Here is a 16,252-nt window from a genome sequence, read left to right on the forward strand (position 1 = left end):
GAAAGGGGTGTGTGCCGGAAGAGTTAGTTGCCGTGTGCCGCCTCCCCCGCCTCGCAGCCGCCCGGGCTGCGGTCGGGAGCAGCCTTGGTCCAGGGGGAAGGGGTGGGAAATGGCCTTTTCGCAGCTGCAAGGGATGTCAGCCTCGATATCTCAGCTCGATGCTGTTAGAGGTCAGATGGATGGGGGAGCCTTAGAAAGTACCCCCTGTTTGGCCATGGCACTTGCTCACTGCTATGACATCATCCTAGACCAACCCCGAAATCACACCGGTGAGCCCTCCCCTTCTCGTTTTACCCTGCCCCAACGGTGGGGCTTTTTTTTTCCTTCTCTACCACCATTTCTTCACCCTCCCCCTCGAATCGCTTCCCATTTCCACATGCACAAGGCTCCGTGTGTGTGAGGATTGTGAGTGGAGGGGGAAAGCAGCAGCAGCAGCACCAGGAGCCAGTGGGGTTTTTCTTCCTCCTGTGTGCTTGTGGCTGCTGCTGCTGTTGAAATCGACAAGGATGCTGTGGCATTCAGACTTCTGGCCAGATGTTTCGTGTGCTGACGTTTCAGGGGAGCATCTTTTGCAGGTGTACTTCTGGGTAGCCATACTGTGAGTGCTTCTCAGGTCAGTGTCCCCTTCCCTCCTTCCTCTCCCCTAGTTGGAAGAGTGACCTAGAAATGGGTGCATTAGAGGACTCCATGTAGCACACTTGACACAGGCAGGATCTCTGGTGTCCAGGAGACCTCTGCCTTGTGCCTTTTCCTCTTTAGGGGTGTGTGTGTGTGTGCATGCACCCCCCCAAAGTGCAGCAGCACTATTGCCTGCACTGAACAAACACAGGCAGGATCCAGTTAGGTTGGCTGGAGGGAAGAAATGATGAATGACTTGGTCACACTCCAGGCACAGATACAATTTGATAAATAGATCTGTGTTGAATATATTCATACTGTTTTACTCCCTGTGGAAGGCTACTGCACCTTCTGTCCTCCTTCAGCAGCAGAGTCCATAAGTGCTGTCTTCTTGAACATGTCATCCCTGGGCTACTTGTATGGCTCAGAGGAGCCACTGCATGGCAAGGTCCCCTTAGGAGGTGATGAAAGCTGCTGGTATCAAGATGTGGGCTGCGAGGTCTTCCCAGACCTCTAAGCTCTGAGGGAGATGCTGATGTCCCAAGGTCACTCCTGAATACTATGGCAGCCTTGTGAGGGGCTGGGACTGTCTACCTTAATTCCATAGGCACTTGGGTTTGCTGGATCTCTCAGCTTCAGTGACCACACGATGATGAAGAGTCAATTAATACTGGCTGGGAAAGCTGGCAGGCTTTGGGGCAGCTACTCTGTTTTTTGGGTTTCTGTGGGACATGCTGTAACTTGGAGCATGTCTGGGCTCATGCCAGATACACACAGAAGGTGAACATTTCCAGCACAGCATCTCCTGGAGAAGGGAGAAATCCTACTGTGAGTTCTCCCTCTGTCAGCCCTCAGCCCCTTGGAAAAGCACGTGGGAGGATGTGTCTTGCAGAAGCTTTCTTGCCCCACTCATAGGTATATGGATCCCCTTCCCAGTATAGAGACAAGCTCCCAAAGCACCACTTCAGTACCAAAGGAAGTCTCACTGTGTCCTTAGGTTCTGAGGTGATGGGGAAGAAGTTCCCTCATGTTTACAACAGGAGTCTTTTATCTCAGTTAACCCTGTGGTGAGCTTTCCCTTTAGTAATCTTCCTTTCCCACCTCTTCATCTTCCAAAATGGAAATCAAGGGGGGAAGAAGAGGCTAAGTTGGAAGCTATTTCACAAAACATGAGGAACATAAGTGCCAGCAGAGCTGTCAGCACACAGCCTTCTTCATCACCATGCATCCTATCTCCATTCAGTGGCTGGATGGTGTCAGTGAGTAGTGGTGCTGCTCTTCTGGCCAAGGGAAAACTTCTCTTGTCCCTGCCCCTTTGTCTCCTGCTCTAATATCTGCAAGGAGGGCAAGGTCAGCCATGTAGCTGGTACATGACATGTCTGGATTTCACAGTGGGAGAGCAGAAATTCACATTTCATTCCTCTCTCTGTGTTAATTCACTCTTCAGTGGCATCTTGAAAAAGCCAAACCTGTGTGAATGGGTGCTCAAGGTCCCAGTGTTCAAAACTCACCCAACCAGCCTGCTTTGATGCTTCCTTGCATTGCTGCTGCCTGGCCAGCAGTTGGTTTCTCAGCACTGTGCACTCTCTGGGCACAGAAGGGTTACACAGAATAGAATAGAATGAGTTGGGTTGGAAAATGACCTTAAAGATGGTCTAGTTCCAAACCTTCCTGAGGTGTGGGCAGGGACACCTTCTGTAGGCCTGAACCACACTGACCAGGTTGAGAGCTTCAGGTGGCCTGTGTTGCAGAGACACAGGAAAATGGGAGTTCTGACCCCAAATTCACTTCTGTGGGGTGATACCTGGGGAGTGCTGGGGCATTTGCTGATCACCACCCCTCAATATGAGAGCAGGGCAGTGTTAGACAGGCAGAGCACCAGATCTGAGCCAGGGGCTGTTCATGCTCCTTCACAGGAGCCCAGGATCTTGGGTCCTCAAGCCCTTGTTGTTTACCCATGAGTCAAGGTCTGGCAAATGGGGAGAAACTGGCAGTTCTGAAAGGATGCTGGCACTTGGAAGTTGGATCTCTTCCCCAAAAAAACAAGCTCCAGTGGTTTCTGTGAGTGCAGGGTCACAGGGGAACTACATAGACAGCATCTACACTCCAGGTGTCCCAGAGGTTTGGAAGCATGGTTCCCTGCCTTGTTGCTCTGCAAAAGCTTCACCTGAATAAGAAGGAAACTGGACAGAGTTGCTAATAAAACAGGGAAGTGAACTATCCACAGAGAAACAGGGAATGCACCTTGGAGTGATGCTTTGAGAAACAATGCACTCATGTGGCTAAGAAAGCTGAAGGCTGAGAGGGGATCTAATAAATGATTATAAATCTCTGAGGGCTGGGGGTCAGGAGGGGGGAACAGGCTCTTCCCACTGCTGCATGGGATAGGACAAGGAGCAATGGGTGGAAGCTGCAGCACAGGAGGTTCCAGCTCAACACAAGAGGGAACTGCTTGACTGTAAGGGTCCCAGAGCACTGGAATAGGCTGCCCAGAGAGGTTGTGGAGTCTCCTCCTCTGGAGCCTTTCAAAGCCTGTCTGGATGTGTTCCTGTGTGCCCTGAGCTAGACTGTGTGGTCCCTGCTCTGGCAGGACTTGATGATCTCTTTGGATTCCTTCCAACCCCTGACATCCTGTGAGCCTGTGAATGTGCTTTGGTCATCATTCAAACAGCACCTTTAATCCTCATCATTCTCTCCTGGACCCTTTGTCTCTTTGGCTGTTGTGTAGACCCAATCTTTCCACCTCTTTTGATTTTTGGGGTGCATTTTGGGGGTGATTTGTTGGTGGTTGTTTTGTTGTTGGCTTGGGTTTTTGCAAGGCACAGTATCACAGCTCACTTAGAGCAGTGGTGGGAAACAGGCTGCACCTTTCTGCTGTTGCAGTGGAAGTTGCTGTGCGAAATGGAGCTCAGGTACCTACTACATCTCCATGTTGTTTTGCAGGCTCTGTGATCCCTAAATGAAAAAGAAGAAAACAGAAGCAGAACTCTGAGCCTTGAAGCTCAGGAGGCTGTTGTTTGAAGAGTAGAGGTTCTGCATGTTGATAAGGCTGCACCTATCACCATCTGCAGGCGCAGGGTGGTTTTGAAGCACGTGCAGCAGTGCATTGATCTTATTTCTGGGTGCCTTTCATGCCTGACCCCTTAGCTCCCCCACTGCCTCCAGAGCTGGTTTTACAGATTCCAAATGAAGTGATTAGTCAAAATTTCATAGGAAGATCAGACAGTGTGGATCCTCTTGAAGGCCTTGGCATTCCCTTTGAAATCCAAATGCCAGCAAAAGGATGATGTGATCTCATCCCAGGTCTGCAAAGCCCAACCCTCAACAAGTTTGCTGATGACACCAAGCTGTGTGGTGCAGCAGACAGGCTGGAGGGCAGGGATCCATCCAGAGGGACCTGGACAGGCTGGAGAGGTGGGCACAGGCCAACCTCATGAGATTCAACAAGACCAAGTGCAAGGTCCTGCAGCTGGGTCGAGGCAATGGCAAGGACAAATGCAGGCTGGGCAGTGAGTGGCTGGAGAGCAGCCCTGAGGAGAGGGACTTGGGGGTGCTGGGGGACGAGAAGCTCAACAGGAGCCAGCAGTGTGCACTTGCAGCCCAGAAAGCCAAGCAGAGCCTGGGCTGCAGCAGCAGAAGTGTGGCCAGCAGGGCCAGGGAGGGGATTCTCCCACTCTACTCTGCTGAGACCCCACCTGGAGCACTGCATCCAGCTCTGGAGCCCCTGGGACAAGAGGGATGTAGAGGTGTTGGAGTGTGTCCAGAGCAGGGCTAGGAGGATGCTCAGAGTCTGCAGCAGCTCTGCTGTGAGCACAGACTGAAAGAGTTGGGGCTGTGCAGGCTGGAGAAGAGGAGGCTCCCAGGTGACCTTCTTGTGGCCTTCCAGGATCTGAAGGGGGCTCCAAAAAAGCTGGGGAGTGACTTTTGAGGCTGTCAGGGAGTGCCAGGAGTGGGGGGAATGGAGCAAAGCTGGAGGTGGGGAGAGTCATCCTGGATGTGAGGAGGAAGTTGTTGAGCAGGAGAGTGGTGAGAGGCTGGACTGGGTTGCCCAGGGAGGTGGTTGAGGCCCCATGGCTGGAGGTGTTTGAGGCCAGGCTGGCTGAGGCTGTGGGCAGCCTGCTGTAGGGTGACACCAGGCTGGCCTGACTCAGAGCAGCTGTGTTCACAGGTTGGCTGTTCCACTGCAGCCTCTGCTGCCGAAGCAATATTTCTTTTCAGGTGGCTGAGTTTCTCCTGATGGACTCGTCCAGCTGCTGTCTTTACAGATCCTTGCTCTAAACGTGCTGGACTTGTCCTTCCTCATCTCAAAACATCTCAAAGCTCTTCTCTTGCTGTGAGAGGCTGCTGGCAGCATCTTGCTCAGTACTCTGCTGAGTCCAGCAGAGAGTTTCCTCAGTGTTTTGCCCTCGAGAGGCGACAATAACTGTCCTTTGGAAGTGTTCAGTGTCTTGGTTGTGGAGGAAAAGGAGCTCTGAAGAGGCTCAGAGGAGAAGTTAGGATCCCAACTTCCTTACATAAAGCAAGAACCTTAGAGGGGTGAAGAAGAGAAAGTTTAGATTTTGTGACAAGTGAGCTGCCTGTAGGAGTAGGTTGGAAAAGACTTCTCTCTTCTCAGCTCTGCGTGTGCCAAAGATGCAGAGAGATAAGAGCTGAGAAAATGTCATACCTTGATAAAAGCTGTTCTGTTCTCCACCAGCCTTCTGGTTCTGCTGATGACCTGCTTGATTACTGCATGCTGCAGACAGAGCTTCAGGAAGCTGCAGCTTTCTGCTCTGGAGGATCCTGACATTTCCTGGTTGGTTGCAGAAGCAGTTTTTGCAGCGAGCAATGCAGCTGGCGTCTCTTTGCCCATCATTAATCGATGGGATTAAGGTTGTGGAGTGCTTTGTAAAGTTCCAAGGGCCTTTGGTTAAGAACAGCAGAAAGGTGCTGAGTGGAACTTGCCCAGATTTCCTTTTGAACATAGTGGTTGCTCAAGCTGTTCATTCGTTAGGGGCTTAGTCTTTAAACCCATAATCCTTTATTCATTCATGATTAGGCTGAGGTATTTCTCTGGTACTGAACTGATGTTAATGTCTTCCCATTTCATCCTTGCCCTGAGATCACCATTTGGAGACCTTGTCTTTGAAGATGGAGTTCTGAAGAGGCTTGGCCTTGATTAGAGATTATGGTGATAAATTAGATCTTTAGCATGAGCAAGGGGACACAGCCTCAAGTTGTGCTGGGGGAAGTACAGGCTGGATGTTAGGAGGAAGTTCTTCCCAGAGAGAGTGATTGGCATTGGAATGGGCTGCCCAGGGGAGGTGGTGGTGTCACTATCCCTGGAGGTGTTGCAGCCAAGCCTGGCTGGGGCACTTAGTGCCATGGTCTGGTTGATTGGCCAGGGCTGGGTGCTAGGTTGGGCTGGCTGAGCTTGGAGGTCTCTTCCAACCTGGTCGATTCTATGAAGATTCTTCCTGACCCTTTTCTTCACACTCCTCCTGGGTGCTGGGAGTGGTTTGAGCTGGAACAGGTGGCAGCACACTGCCTGCCTCTGGTGACACATCAGTCGTGGGGGTAAAATTGCTCACTGGTTTTGCAGCTCTTGCTTGAACACTGCTTCCTAATGGCTGCTAGTCCTGAAGCACAGGGCTGTGGCCAGTGGGTTTGGTTTGCTGCTCTTCTTCTGTTGAACTTGAGCCTTCTCAGGTCTGCAGGTGCTTCTCATCCTGTGTCTGGGCCTACTTTGAGAAATGGCCTTCAGATGACAGTGGTGCTGTAGTGGGTGCCAGTTCTTTCTGCTGGCTGCTGTGGAGGAGTTCATCAGGAAGGCTGAGCTCCTGCAGACTGCAGCAGGGAGCCTCACTGGTCACCTTCAGCTGAGCTCTCTGCTTCATGCTTGTTGAGTGTGAGAGTCAAGACTGGGGACTGCAGCTCTGGACATGTACCAGGGGCCCCAGCTTTGGCTCCCAGAGCTGTCCTGGAGCAGCAGCTCTTCATGTGTGAAGTTCCTGGGGTGTGTTTAAATCAACCCTTCAGCCCTGGGCACTTCTCCTGTGGAAATGGAAGCGTTTCCTTTCGCCTTCCCTCCTGACAAGTTTTTCTGGCACAGCTTACTGGGTGGCTTTCTGCTTTTTCTCTTTCTTCCTTTCCCATGGATGCACTTGGGCATGGAAATGAAATGTGGAACCTGTGAGGTTGTTTCAGCTGAGCAGGGTTTGAAATCTGCTTAGACCATCTGATCAATCTTGTTAAGAGCACACAGTTCCAGAACAGTGTTCCCTTGTTAGACAACTTTCAGCTCTGCTAGGGGCTGAGCTCAGTCTGCCATCTCCTCAGTCTTGAGAAGGAATTTTGAAGCAGGCTGCTTGTTGAAAGAGGTAGAGATCAAGAGACTGAACTGGAACTGTGGTGATTTGAGGAGGAGAGGAAGGATGGGTGAGTTGGGGAGGGAGGTTCTTAAAGTGGATGCTGTCTTCTAAGTCCATGTCACCCTCAGGATTCCATGTCCTGGTACATAAAGGGTGGCTACCAGGAGGATAGAGACTCCCTCTTTACAAGGAGTCCCATGGAAAGGACAAGAGGTGATAGGTGCAAGTTGCTGCTGGGGAGATTCCCATTGGCTCCAGAAGGAAATGAAAACAGTCAGAGATTGGGAATCATCTCCCAAGGGAAGCTGTGAATTCCCTACATTGGACAGTTTTAAGACTCAACTTGACAGGGTGCTGGAGCATCTCTTTTCAACTCCACCATCAGCCAGATGGTCCTTGGGGTCCCTTCCAACCTGGCATTCTGAGATGTGAGTCTGAAGAAGGTTGTCCAGCAGCCACCTGTGTTTCCACTTCTCCTCTAGTGTTTCCTGCAGCAATTAGTGAGCTGCTGTTCCCTTTCTTTGTGCCATGGCATGGGGAGCTGCTACTGCACACAGACAAAACCCTCAGGGAAAGAGGGGGATCAGCGCCAGGAGAGGGAAACTTGGAGATAGAACTGTTGGAGCCAGTCCAGAAGAGGCCACCAAGATGCTCAGAGGGCTGCAGCAGCTCTGCTATAGGGACAGGCTAAAGAGATGGGGCTGTGCAGCCTGGAGAAGACCTTGGAGTGGCCTTCCAGTATCTGAAGTGGGCTACAGGAGGGCTGGGGAGGGACTATTGGCAAGGTTTTGGAATGCCAGGAGGAGGAGGAATGGGTTTGAAGTGGCAGAGGGGACATTGAAAGTGGATGTTAGGAAAGGGTTCTTTGCAGTGAGGGTGGGGAGAGACTGACACAGGTTGAGGGTGGTGAGACAGTGGCACGGGTTGAGGGTGGTGAGGCACTGGCACAGGTTGGGGGTAGTGAGACACTGGCACAGGTTGAGGGTGGTGAGACACTGGCACAGGTTGCCCAGGGAGGTTGTGGAGCACAGAATCACCCAATGCGATCTTTGATCGCATTGGGTGATTCTGTGCTCCACAACCCCCCTGGAGGTGTTCAAGGCCAGATTAGATGAGGCCTTAAGCCACCTGTTCTAGTGGGAGGTGTCCCTGCCTATGGCAGGGGCTTGGAACTGGCTGAGCTGTGAGGTCCCTTCCAACCTAACCCATTCTGTGATCTGTGGTACCGAACAGCAGCACCTTCTGAGACCCAGCAGAGCAGCCTCTGCGAGGCAGCTTCTAAAGGTACAGCCAAGCAGGGCCTGGCTTACAGGTAAGAAGTGAGCAGGGGAGTGAGCTTGCCTGTGGAGAAAGGCCACGTAGCACTTGTTGCCCTTTGTCCTGACCCCAGGTTACAAGACAGATCCATGAGCATGAGCAGGAGAACGAGTTGCGGGAACAGATGTCAGGATATAAGCGGATGCGGCGCCAGCACCAGAAGCAGCTGATCGCCCTGGAGAACAAGTTGAAGGCCGAGATGGACGAGCACCGCCTCAAGCTGCAGAAGGAGGTGGAGACACATGCCAACAACTCGTCCATCGAGCTGGAGAAGCTGGCCAAGAAGCAAGTGGCTGTGATAGAGAAAGAGGTGAGTAGCGCTCTGGGCTCCCGCAGCTGCTGGCGAAGGTCGGGGGCAGAGGTGCGCAGCAGCTCGCTAAGGGGTGACAGTGGGAGTGCTGCTTAAACCTCCTGCTCTTAAGTGCAGTGGTTGCTACAAGTCAGCCTGCTAAGAGAGATGCTGAGGTACTAGAATGTGTCCAGAGAAGGGTGGTGAAGCTGGTGAGGGGCCTGGACCACAGGCCTGTGAGGAGAAGATGAGGGAGCTGGGGGTGTGCAGCCTGCAGAATCATAGAATCTAGCAGGTTGGAAGAGAGCTCCAAGCTCAGCCAGGCCAACCTAGCACCCAGCCCTGGCCAAGCAACCAGACCATGGCACTAAGTGCCCCAGCCAGGCTTGGCTTCAACACCTCTAGGGACGGTGACTTCACCACCTCCCTGCTGTCTACAGCTACCTGAAGGGAGGCTGTAGCCAAGTGGGATTGGGCTCTGCTGCCAGGCAAGCAGCAACAGAAGAAGGGGACACAACCTCAAGTTGTGCCAGGGCAGGTCTAGGCTGGATGTTAGGAGGAAGTTGTTGGCAGAGAGAGTGATTGGCATTGGAATGGGCTGCTCAGGGGAGGTGGTGGAGTCACCGTGCCTGGAGGTGTTCAAGCAAAGACTGGATGGGGCACTTGGTTGATTGGCCAGGGCTGGGTGCTAGGTTGGACTGGCTGAGCTTGGAAGTCTCATCCAACCTGGTTGACCTCATCCTACCTCCTCCTCTGGGGAGGACCTTTTAGTGTCCTTCCAGTACTACAAGAGAGCTAGGGAGCGACTGTTGTAAGGGCCTGTGGTGATAGGGCAAGGGGTGATGGTTTTAAACTAGAGCAGGGCAGATTTAGATTGGACATCAGGAAGAAGCTCTTTACTCTGAGAGTGGTGAGACACTGGAATGTGCTGCCCAGAGAAGCTGTGGACACCTTTAAGCCCAGGCTGGATGAGGCTTTGAGCCGACCTGGTTTGGTGAGAGGTGTCCCTGCACATGGCAGGGGAGTTGGAACTGGATGATCTTTTAAGGTGCCCTTAACTCAAGCCATTCCATGATGGGCCCTCCATGGGCATCATCCATGGCTGGAAGAGACCTACAAACTATGGAGACCTTGAAGGGGAGCTTCTGCCTCAGGGCTGTCGAAGCGGCAGAGCTTGCTGCTTGCTGAGTCTGTTTCAGAATCAAGGTGTTGGTCCCTGTGGTCAGTGTAGTGGGGTCTCAGCCTCCTGGGTGGTTTTGGTGGAGAGGGTCAGAAGCATCAGGAGACTCTTAGATGTTTGTGGGCACCATGGGGGTTTGTGCAAGCAGCTTTGATGTGGGTGAATGCTTCTGGCTTTGCCTAGCTCAGCGATGGACCAAGAAGTGCATGACAGAAGGCTGATGTGTGCTGGATTCAGTACCTGCTCCTTCACCCTTTGGGTTTATTCTCTCTTTTCCTCTCTCTCTCTGTGCCTGACAGGCAAAGGCAGCTGCAGCAGATGAAAAGAAATTCCAGCAACAGATTTTGGCTCAGCAAAAGAAAGACCTGGCGACCTTTTTAGAAAGTCAGAAGAAACAATACAAGCTTTGCAAGGAGAAGATTAAAGAGGCAAGGAACCATCATTTGTAGGGCTTGGAGGGGTGTGGAGTGAGCATCAGCCTGGCTTTGGGTTTGATAAACTCGTGCCAGCCCAGGGCTTTAAAGGATGCTGCTGGCTTGGAAGCAGAATTAGATTCTCAGCAAATAAACTTCCAGGAACTGGGAGCATCTGGAAGCGTTTCTAGAACAATCTGTGGAGGTGCTGGAGCTGCCTTCTCAGTCTGCTCCAGAGCAGCATCTTTAGAACCAAGGGGGGATGGAATGGAGGACTTGACAGAGAATTCTTCCTCTTTTTCCTCATAAGTTTTTTGGGTTTGTTTTGGGGTTTTCCTGTGTGGCTTAAGCTGTAAATCATCAGAGCAGCTTCTTTTAGCTGCCTTTGGACTAAGGGCACTGTGATCACTTCCATGAATTTGAAAAGGAAATCACTTAGTGCAGTGCTTACCTGTCCCAGACAGCACTCAAGTGCAGTGTCCCCACAATATCACAGGAGTCTTCTGCTGTTAAAAATGCAGAAGTGAGGAAATGGATAGCAGAGAGCCCTCTGAGGTGTGTGATTTCATGCTCTGCTCTGAGGTAGGGGATTTGATGGAGAATCAAGCATGAGTCCTCTTGAAATAAATGAGGCCAAGTTTGACTCCTCTGTAACTGAAGTGTGGGGCTGGGAAGGGAGCCAAGGGGTTTGACCCCATTGCTTTCCTGGCCAGCCAGGGCCTCCCCTCCAGAGGTGTGTTGCTGTCCTACCACTGCTGCTCTCTCTAGCCCCTGAGATGTCAATCTTTGATCACATTGGGTGCTTCTGTGCTCCACAACCTCCCTGGAGGTGTTCAGGGCCAGGTTGGATGAGGCCTTGAGCAAGCTGTTCTAGTGGGAGGTGTCCCTGCCTATGGGAGGGGTTGGAAGTGGCTGAACTTTGAGGTCCCTTCCAACCTAAACCACTCTATGATAATGGCCACTTCTTCCTCCTCCCCTTGATGGGTGACAATTCAAGATTAGAGGCAGAAGGGCTGGGCACGACCAGATCTGTTCCTTTTGGCACCTCAGGTGGTGCCAGTCAGCATGTTGGTGTCCTTTCATGAGTGGAATGGCAGAGTAGCAGTGGGGACCGCAAGGTGTGTGGCTGTGATCCCTGAGGGCTCTTGTTCTGCAGGAAATGAACGAGGACCACAGCACGCCCAAGAAAGAGAAGCAAGAAAGGATATCCAAACATAAAGAGAACCTGCAGCACACGCAGGCTGAAGAGGAGGCCCATCTTCTCAGCCAGCAGAGACTCTACTACGACAAAAACTGCCGCTTCTTCAAGAGAAAAACCATGATCAAAAGGCACGAGTTGGAGCAGCAGAACATTCGGGAAGTATGGCACCCTTCACTTCCTTCCCAAGCTTTGCTTTTAGTTCCTCCAGCTCCATGGCTCTGAAGCACTTTGCTGAGGGATGTTCACACCTGCCTGCTCCTGCTTGCCCAACAGAACTAAGTGTAGGAAGCAGCCACAAAGGTGATCAGAGGGCTTGTGGAGCACCTCTTCTGGCTGAGAGGGTTGAGGTTGCTGAGCCTGCAGAAGAGAAGGCTTCAGGGAGACCTGAAGCTACATTTTGCTATCTGAAGGGGACCTACAGGAAGGCTGGGGAGGGACTGTTTAGAAGGGTTTGTAGTGGCAGGATGAGGGGCAGTGGTTTGGAACTGGGCAGGGTGCAGTTAGGTTGGACATCAGGAGGAAGTTCTGCACAATGAGAGTGATGAAACACTGGAGCAGGTCACGCAGGGATGTGGCTGAGGCCTCAGCCCTAGAGACACTCCAGATCAGACTTGTTATCACTGTGGGCAGCCAGATCTGGTTGGAGGTGTCCCTGCTGCCTGCAGGGTGGTTGGACAAGATGAAGTTGAGGGTTCCTTCCAACCTGATGCAGACTGTGAATCTGTGCTTTATCTGTGCTGCTCTTACTAGCTGAGGAGGGCTGACACCAGTGAAGTGCAGGCAGGAATGCTGTGCAGGCCACCACTCTGGGTCAGATGCTTCACTTGAGCTCCTGAACATTAGGTTTTGGGGATCATGCTGGGCTTCTTTACAGCACAGGGCAGTTTGTGTCATGCTGAGTGCCAGAGCCACCTGGTAGATGGCTGAAAGGGCATCACAGGAGGAGTTCTGCTTGTTGGCTGAAGAAAACTTACACAGCTGAAACGTGTGGAATAAAGCAGCCATAACCTTCAAAGAACAACATGAAGGTGGCAGAGTGAAATGCTTCCAGTGTAAGAAATGCCAGCAGTTGAGTCCCCTCGTGTCTGCAGCTGTTGCTTTTCCATCGGGCTGTGCCCAAACGAGGGCACAGGAGGGCTGATAGTTTGTTAATGAGAAGCTGTGCCGCAGCCTCCTTTGGCTCGTTAGTTCCCAGCCCCCTGTCTCGCAGGCTGCCTGCAGTCAAACACCACTTTGGAGAGAGAATTATCACTTGTAGAATCTTCTGTGGTGCTCAACTGGAGTTTCTGAATTCTTCATGAGTGTTATTTTTGGAGAAAGACTCTGGATCAGATGAGAAAGTGTTTTAGTAAAGGCTGAGAGTGAGTGCTCGAAGATGAATAATAATCAGGTACTTAGTCTGCTGCCATCACATTGTCTGGCATGGTTAACACTGCCTGCCCTGTACCTGCTCAGAGCTGTGCTGCCCTTGACTTCAGAGGTGCCTGGGGCTGCTCAGATGCTGCTTTTTTTTTTGGGTGAGGTGGAGTGTCCATCTTAATTTGGACATCCTGGAAAGGAGTGACTGGAAAAATCAGATTTGGGCACCCTTATCACAGCACCTAAGCTCTGTGGGGTGAGAGCAGTTCTCTAGCAGGGTGTTTTAACCAGGGAACACCCCTCTGAGCTCCTGCAGTTAGGCTTTTAAGAGAGACCTCATTTTCAGAAGGATCTCTTGATCTCCTGACAGGAACATCCCTGCTAACTAGACCAAACTGACTGGATCAGGCACCTGAAGTAAATTACACTTCAGGAGTGGGTTTTTTTTTTAACTTGATGGTTTGGGGAAGCACAGAGGTTCTGCTGGTGCAAAAGGGAGTTGTTTGTGAGGAATGGAGTGCCTGTGTTTGTGCACTCTGTGTGAACTGAAATCAGGTGTGTGAACTGAAATCAGGTGTGTGAACTGAAATCAGGTGTGGAACAAGCAGGGGAGAGGCTGGCTGCCCCATCTTGGAGTGCAAGCACAAGGGAGAAGTGATTTCAGCACACCACTGGCTCCAGGGTTTGATTTTTTTGAACTGAAATCAGGTGTGTGAACTGAAATCAGGTGTGGAACAGACAGGGGAGAGGCTGGCTGCCCCATCTTGGAGTGCAAGCACAAGGGAGAAGTGATTTCAGCACACCAGGGTTTGATTTTTTGGCTGTCCAGGGGCAAGTTTTGTTTAAGTGTGAAACACCTTTATGGCAGAGAATGCAGGGATAGGACCTGGCCCTGTTTCCTTCCCTGTCCTCCTGGCTTAAACCTGCAGCAGCCAAAGGAGCTAAGGTGCCTGCTTGCAGGTGCTGATGTTAAGGGTTACAACAGGCAAGCAGCACCTCAGAATAATTAAACATTTTGCTTCTGCTGCATCAAATCCTTCAACTGAGCCAGCACTGGGCCCTCCCCATGCTGGGGGGATGCGTGTGCATGGTGCCAGGCAGCCCCTGCTGTGCCTGTCTGGGTCTAGCATGAAGCACAGTGATGGGTTTGTAAGGCTGGGAGCTGAAACCAGCAGCCCATCTGTGAAGGTCCAGCAAGGGGTACAGCTGTAACCAGTGCTTGGCTGAGCTGGATTCAGCTCCGAGCTCCGCGGGTTGGTGCTGATACCTTGAGACAGAAACGTTAGCAGTAATCAGGGGGAGAATCTGGCACCTGCCTCTTGCTTGGCTTGGAGCTCAGGGAGGCTTTCTTGAGTTGCAAGTCCCTGTGTGCAGGAGCTGCTCTGTGCAGGATTGAGGCTTAGGCTTGTCCCCTCGTGTGCTGTGCCTGGCACATGGCGGTAGGTGAAGTTACCTCCTGTGGTGTGGTGGAGCTGCTTTGGCCGTTCTAGAGGAGAGAAGCCTCAGCTCCCAGTGCTCAGAGTGCCTTAAAGCAAGTAAGAGTTGCCCGTTCTGCCAGTCAGCCCAGCTCTGAGTATGTTCAGGAGCGGAGTGGTTCCCAGCGGGGCTCGCGTGTGGTCCCAGTGCCACCTGCTGGAGACTCCCTGGGCGATCCCGGAGCAGCCGGCGACAGGAGGACGGAGGGGCGGGACGGAGGCTAGCTGGTCCCTTTGGTTAGCATCCCCCAGGAGACCTTACTGTGGCCTTGCACTATCTAAAGGAGGCTACAAGGAAGCTGGGGAGGGACTTCTTAGGCTGTCAGGTAGTGAGAGGACTGTGGGGAATGGAGCCAAGCTAGAAATGGGTAGATTCAGACTGGAGGTTAGGACGAAGCTCTCCAGCAGGAGGGTGCTGAGACACTGGCACAGGTTGCCCAGGGAGGTGGTGGAAGCCTCGTCCCTGGGTGCTTCGAAGGCCAGGCTGGGGGGTTGGAAGTGGATGATCTCTGAGGTCCCTTCCAGCCCTGCCCATTCTCTGACTCTGCGCTGCTGGGTTCGCGTTCCCCTGTGGCACGCCCAGGCCCGCGGTGTCGCCCAGCGGAGCGAGCAGGATGCGCGGCTCAGAGCCGGGGAGCCTCTCTGCTGAGCTGCTGTCTTGTGCTGTGCTGTCGCCCGGGCAGGAGCTGAACAAGAAGCGGACGCAGAAGGAGATGGAGCACGCCATGCTGATCCGGCACGACGAGTCGACACGCGAGCTGGAGTACAGGCAGCTGCACACGCTGCAGAAGCTGCGCATGGACCTGATCCGGCTGCAGCACCAGACTGAGCTGGAGAACCAGCTGGAGTACAACAAGCGGCGGGAGCGGGAGCTGCACAGGAAGCATTTCATGGAGCTCCGGCAGCAACCAAAGAACCTGAAGGTGCTGGCAGCTTTCCTTCCTCCTCCTCCTCCTCCGACCTCTGTCCTGCTCTCTGTGCTTGCTGCCTCCTCCGCGCCGCGGAACCGCCGCGCTCAGCCTCGTGTCGCTTTGCAGGGCGCTGCTCTGGCGCCGGCAGGCTGTGGGCTCCTGCAGGAAAGAGTTCCCAAGCTCTTTGCAGTGCTGTGCAGTCGCAGGACGAGGAGCGCCGGCTACAAACTTGAACAAGGAGGTTTCACCTCACACGAGTAGAAGCTTCTTTGCGGTGAGGGTGACAGAGCACTGGAAGAGGCTGCTCAGAGAGGTTGTGGAGTCTCCTTGTCTGGAGACTTTCCGAGCCCATCTAGATGCATTCCTGTGTGAACTACCCTAGGGGATCCTGCCCTGGCAGGGGGCTTGAACTTGATGATCTCTGGAGGTCCCTTCCAACCTCTAAAGTTCTGTTCAGTGATTCTTCCAGTGCTGTGCTGATCGAGGCTGCTGGGTGAGGACAGGCTGGTCCTTAGCAAAAGGTGGCAGTTTGCTTCTGAGGAGCTGGGCTTTCTTCAGGCTCTGGCTGGGGTCAGCACCTCAACCTTGATATGGAAAGGGGCTGGGTGATGCTTCCTTGCTCTCAAATTCAACAGGGAAAGAGGATTTGGGTGTGCTGAGCACTGTGCTCTGTCCCAGCTCAGCTGCAGGTTGCTCAGAGGCTCTGAGGAGCTTGCTGTGGGCCAGTTCTGCTCCTCCCCTGGACACCAGGCAGGCACATTGCTGTGATCCACTCGGCCACACCTTGCGAGTTCTTAGGTTCGCAGGCCCCAGGTAGTGGGTGGCCAAGGTGGGGCAGGCAGCAAAAAGGAGAGGACTTGAGTGTGGACTCACTTTTTGGAAGGCAGGCAGGAGGGTGATGGGCTGGGTGAGCTGCAGGGAGTAGGGGTAGGAGGTGGAGGTGTTCTGGGCTGAGGAGGGCTTAGTGCATCCCGTTCCTGGCCCCATCCCATGGTCAAGGCCTGAGCTGATACCGATGCTTAGACCATTGTGTGTGTGGAGCATACCCTGCTCGCCCCGGTGCAGGGGCAGGAGACAGCACAGGGCACAGGGGAGCTGTGATGGTCTCTCCAACCCACCCATTTGGATGTACCATAACC

General features: G+C 52.9%; 1 protein-coding gene across 1 annotated transcript in view; it reads left to right on the forward strand.

The window, feature by feature from the left end:
* Window positions 1–16,252, forward strand: part of TAOK3 (TAO kinase 3) — a 107,889-nt gene that overhangs the window by 85,945 nt on the left and 5,692 nt on the right. Inside the window, exons 15-18 of the mRNA XM_064168712.1 lie at window positions 8,359–8,595; window positions 10,054–10,182; window positions 11,324–11,527; window positions 14,886–15,125. Coding sequence (XP_064024782.1) covers window positions 8,359–8,595; window positions 10,054–10,182; window positions 11,324–11,527; window positions 14,886–15,125 — 810 coding nt within the window. The remainder of the gene's footprint in view (window positions 1–8,358; window positions 8,596–10,053; window positions 10,183–11,323; window positions 11,528–14,885; window positions 15,126–16,252) is intronic.

This window comes from Pogoniulus pusillus, chromosome 30 (assembly GCF_015220805.1).
Source record: "Pogoniulus pusillus isolate bPogPus1 chromosome 30, bPogPus1.pri, whole genome shotgun sequence".
NCBI lineage: Eukaryota > Metazoa > Chordata > Aves > Piciformes > Lybiidae > Pogoniulus > Pogoniulus pusillus.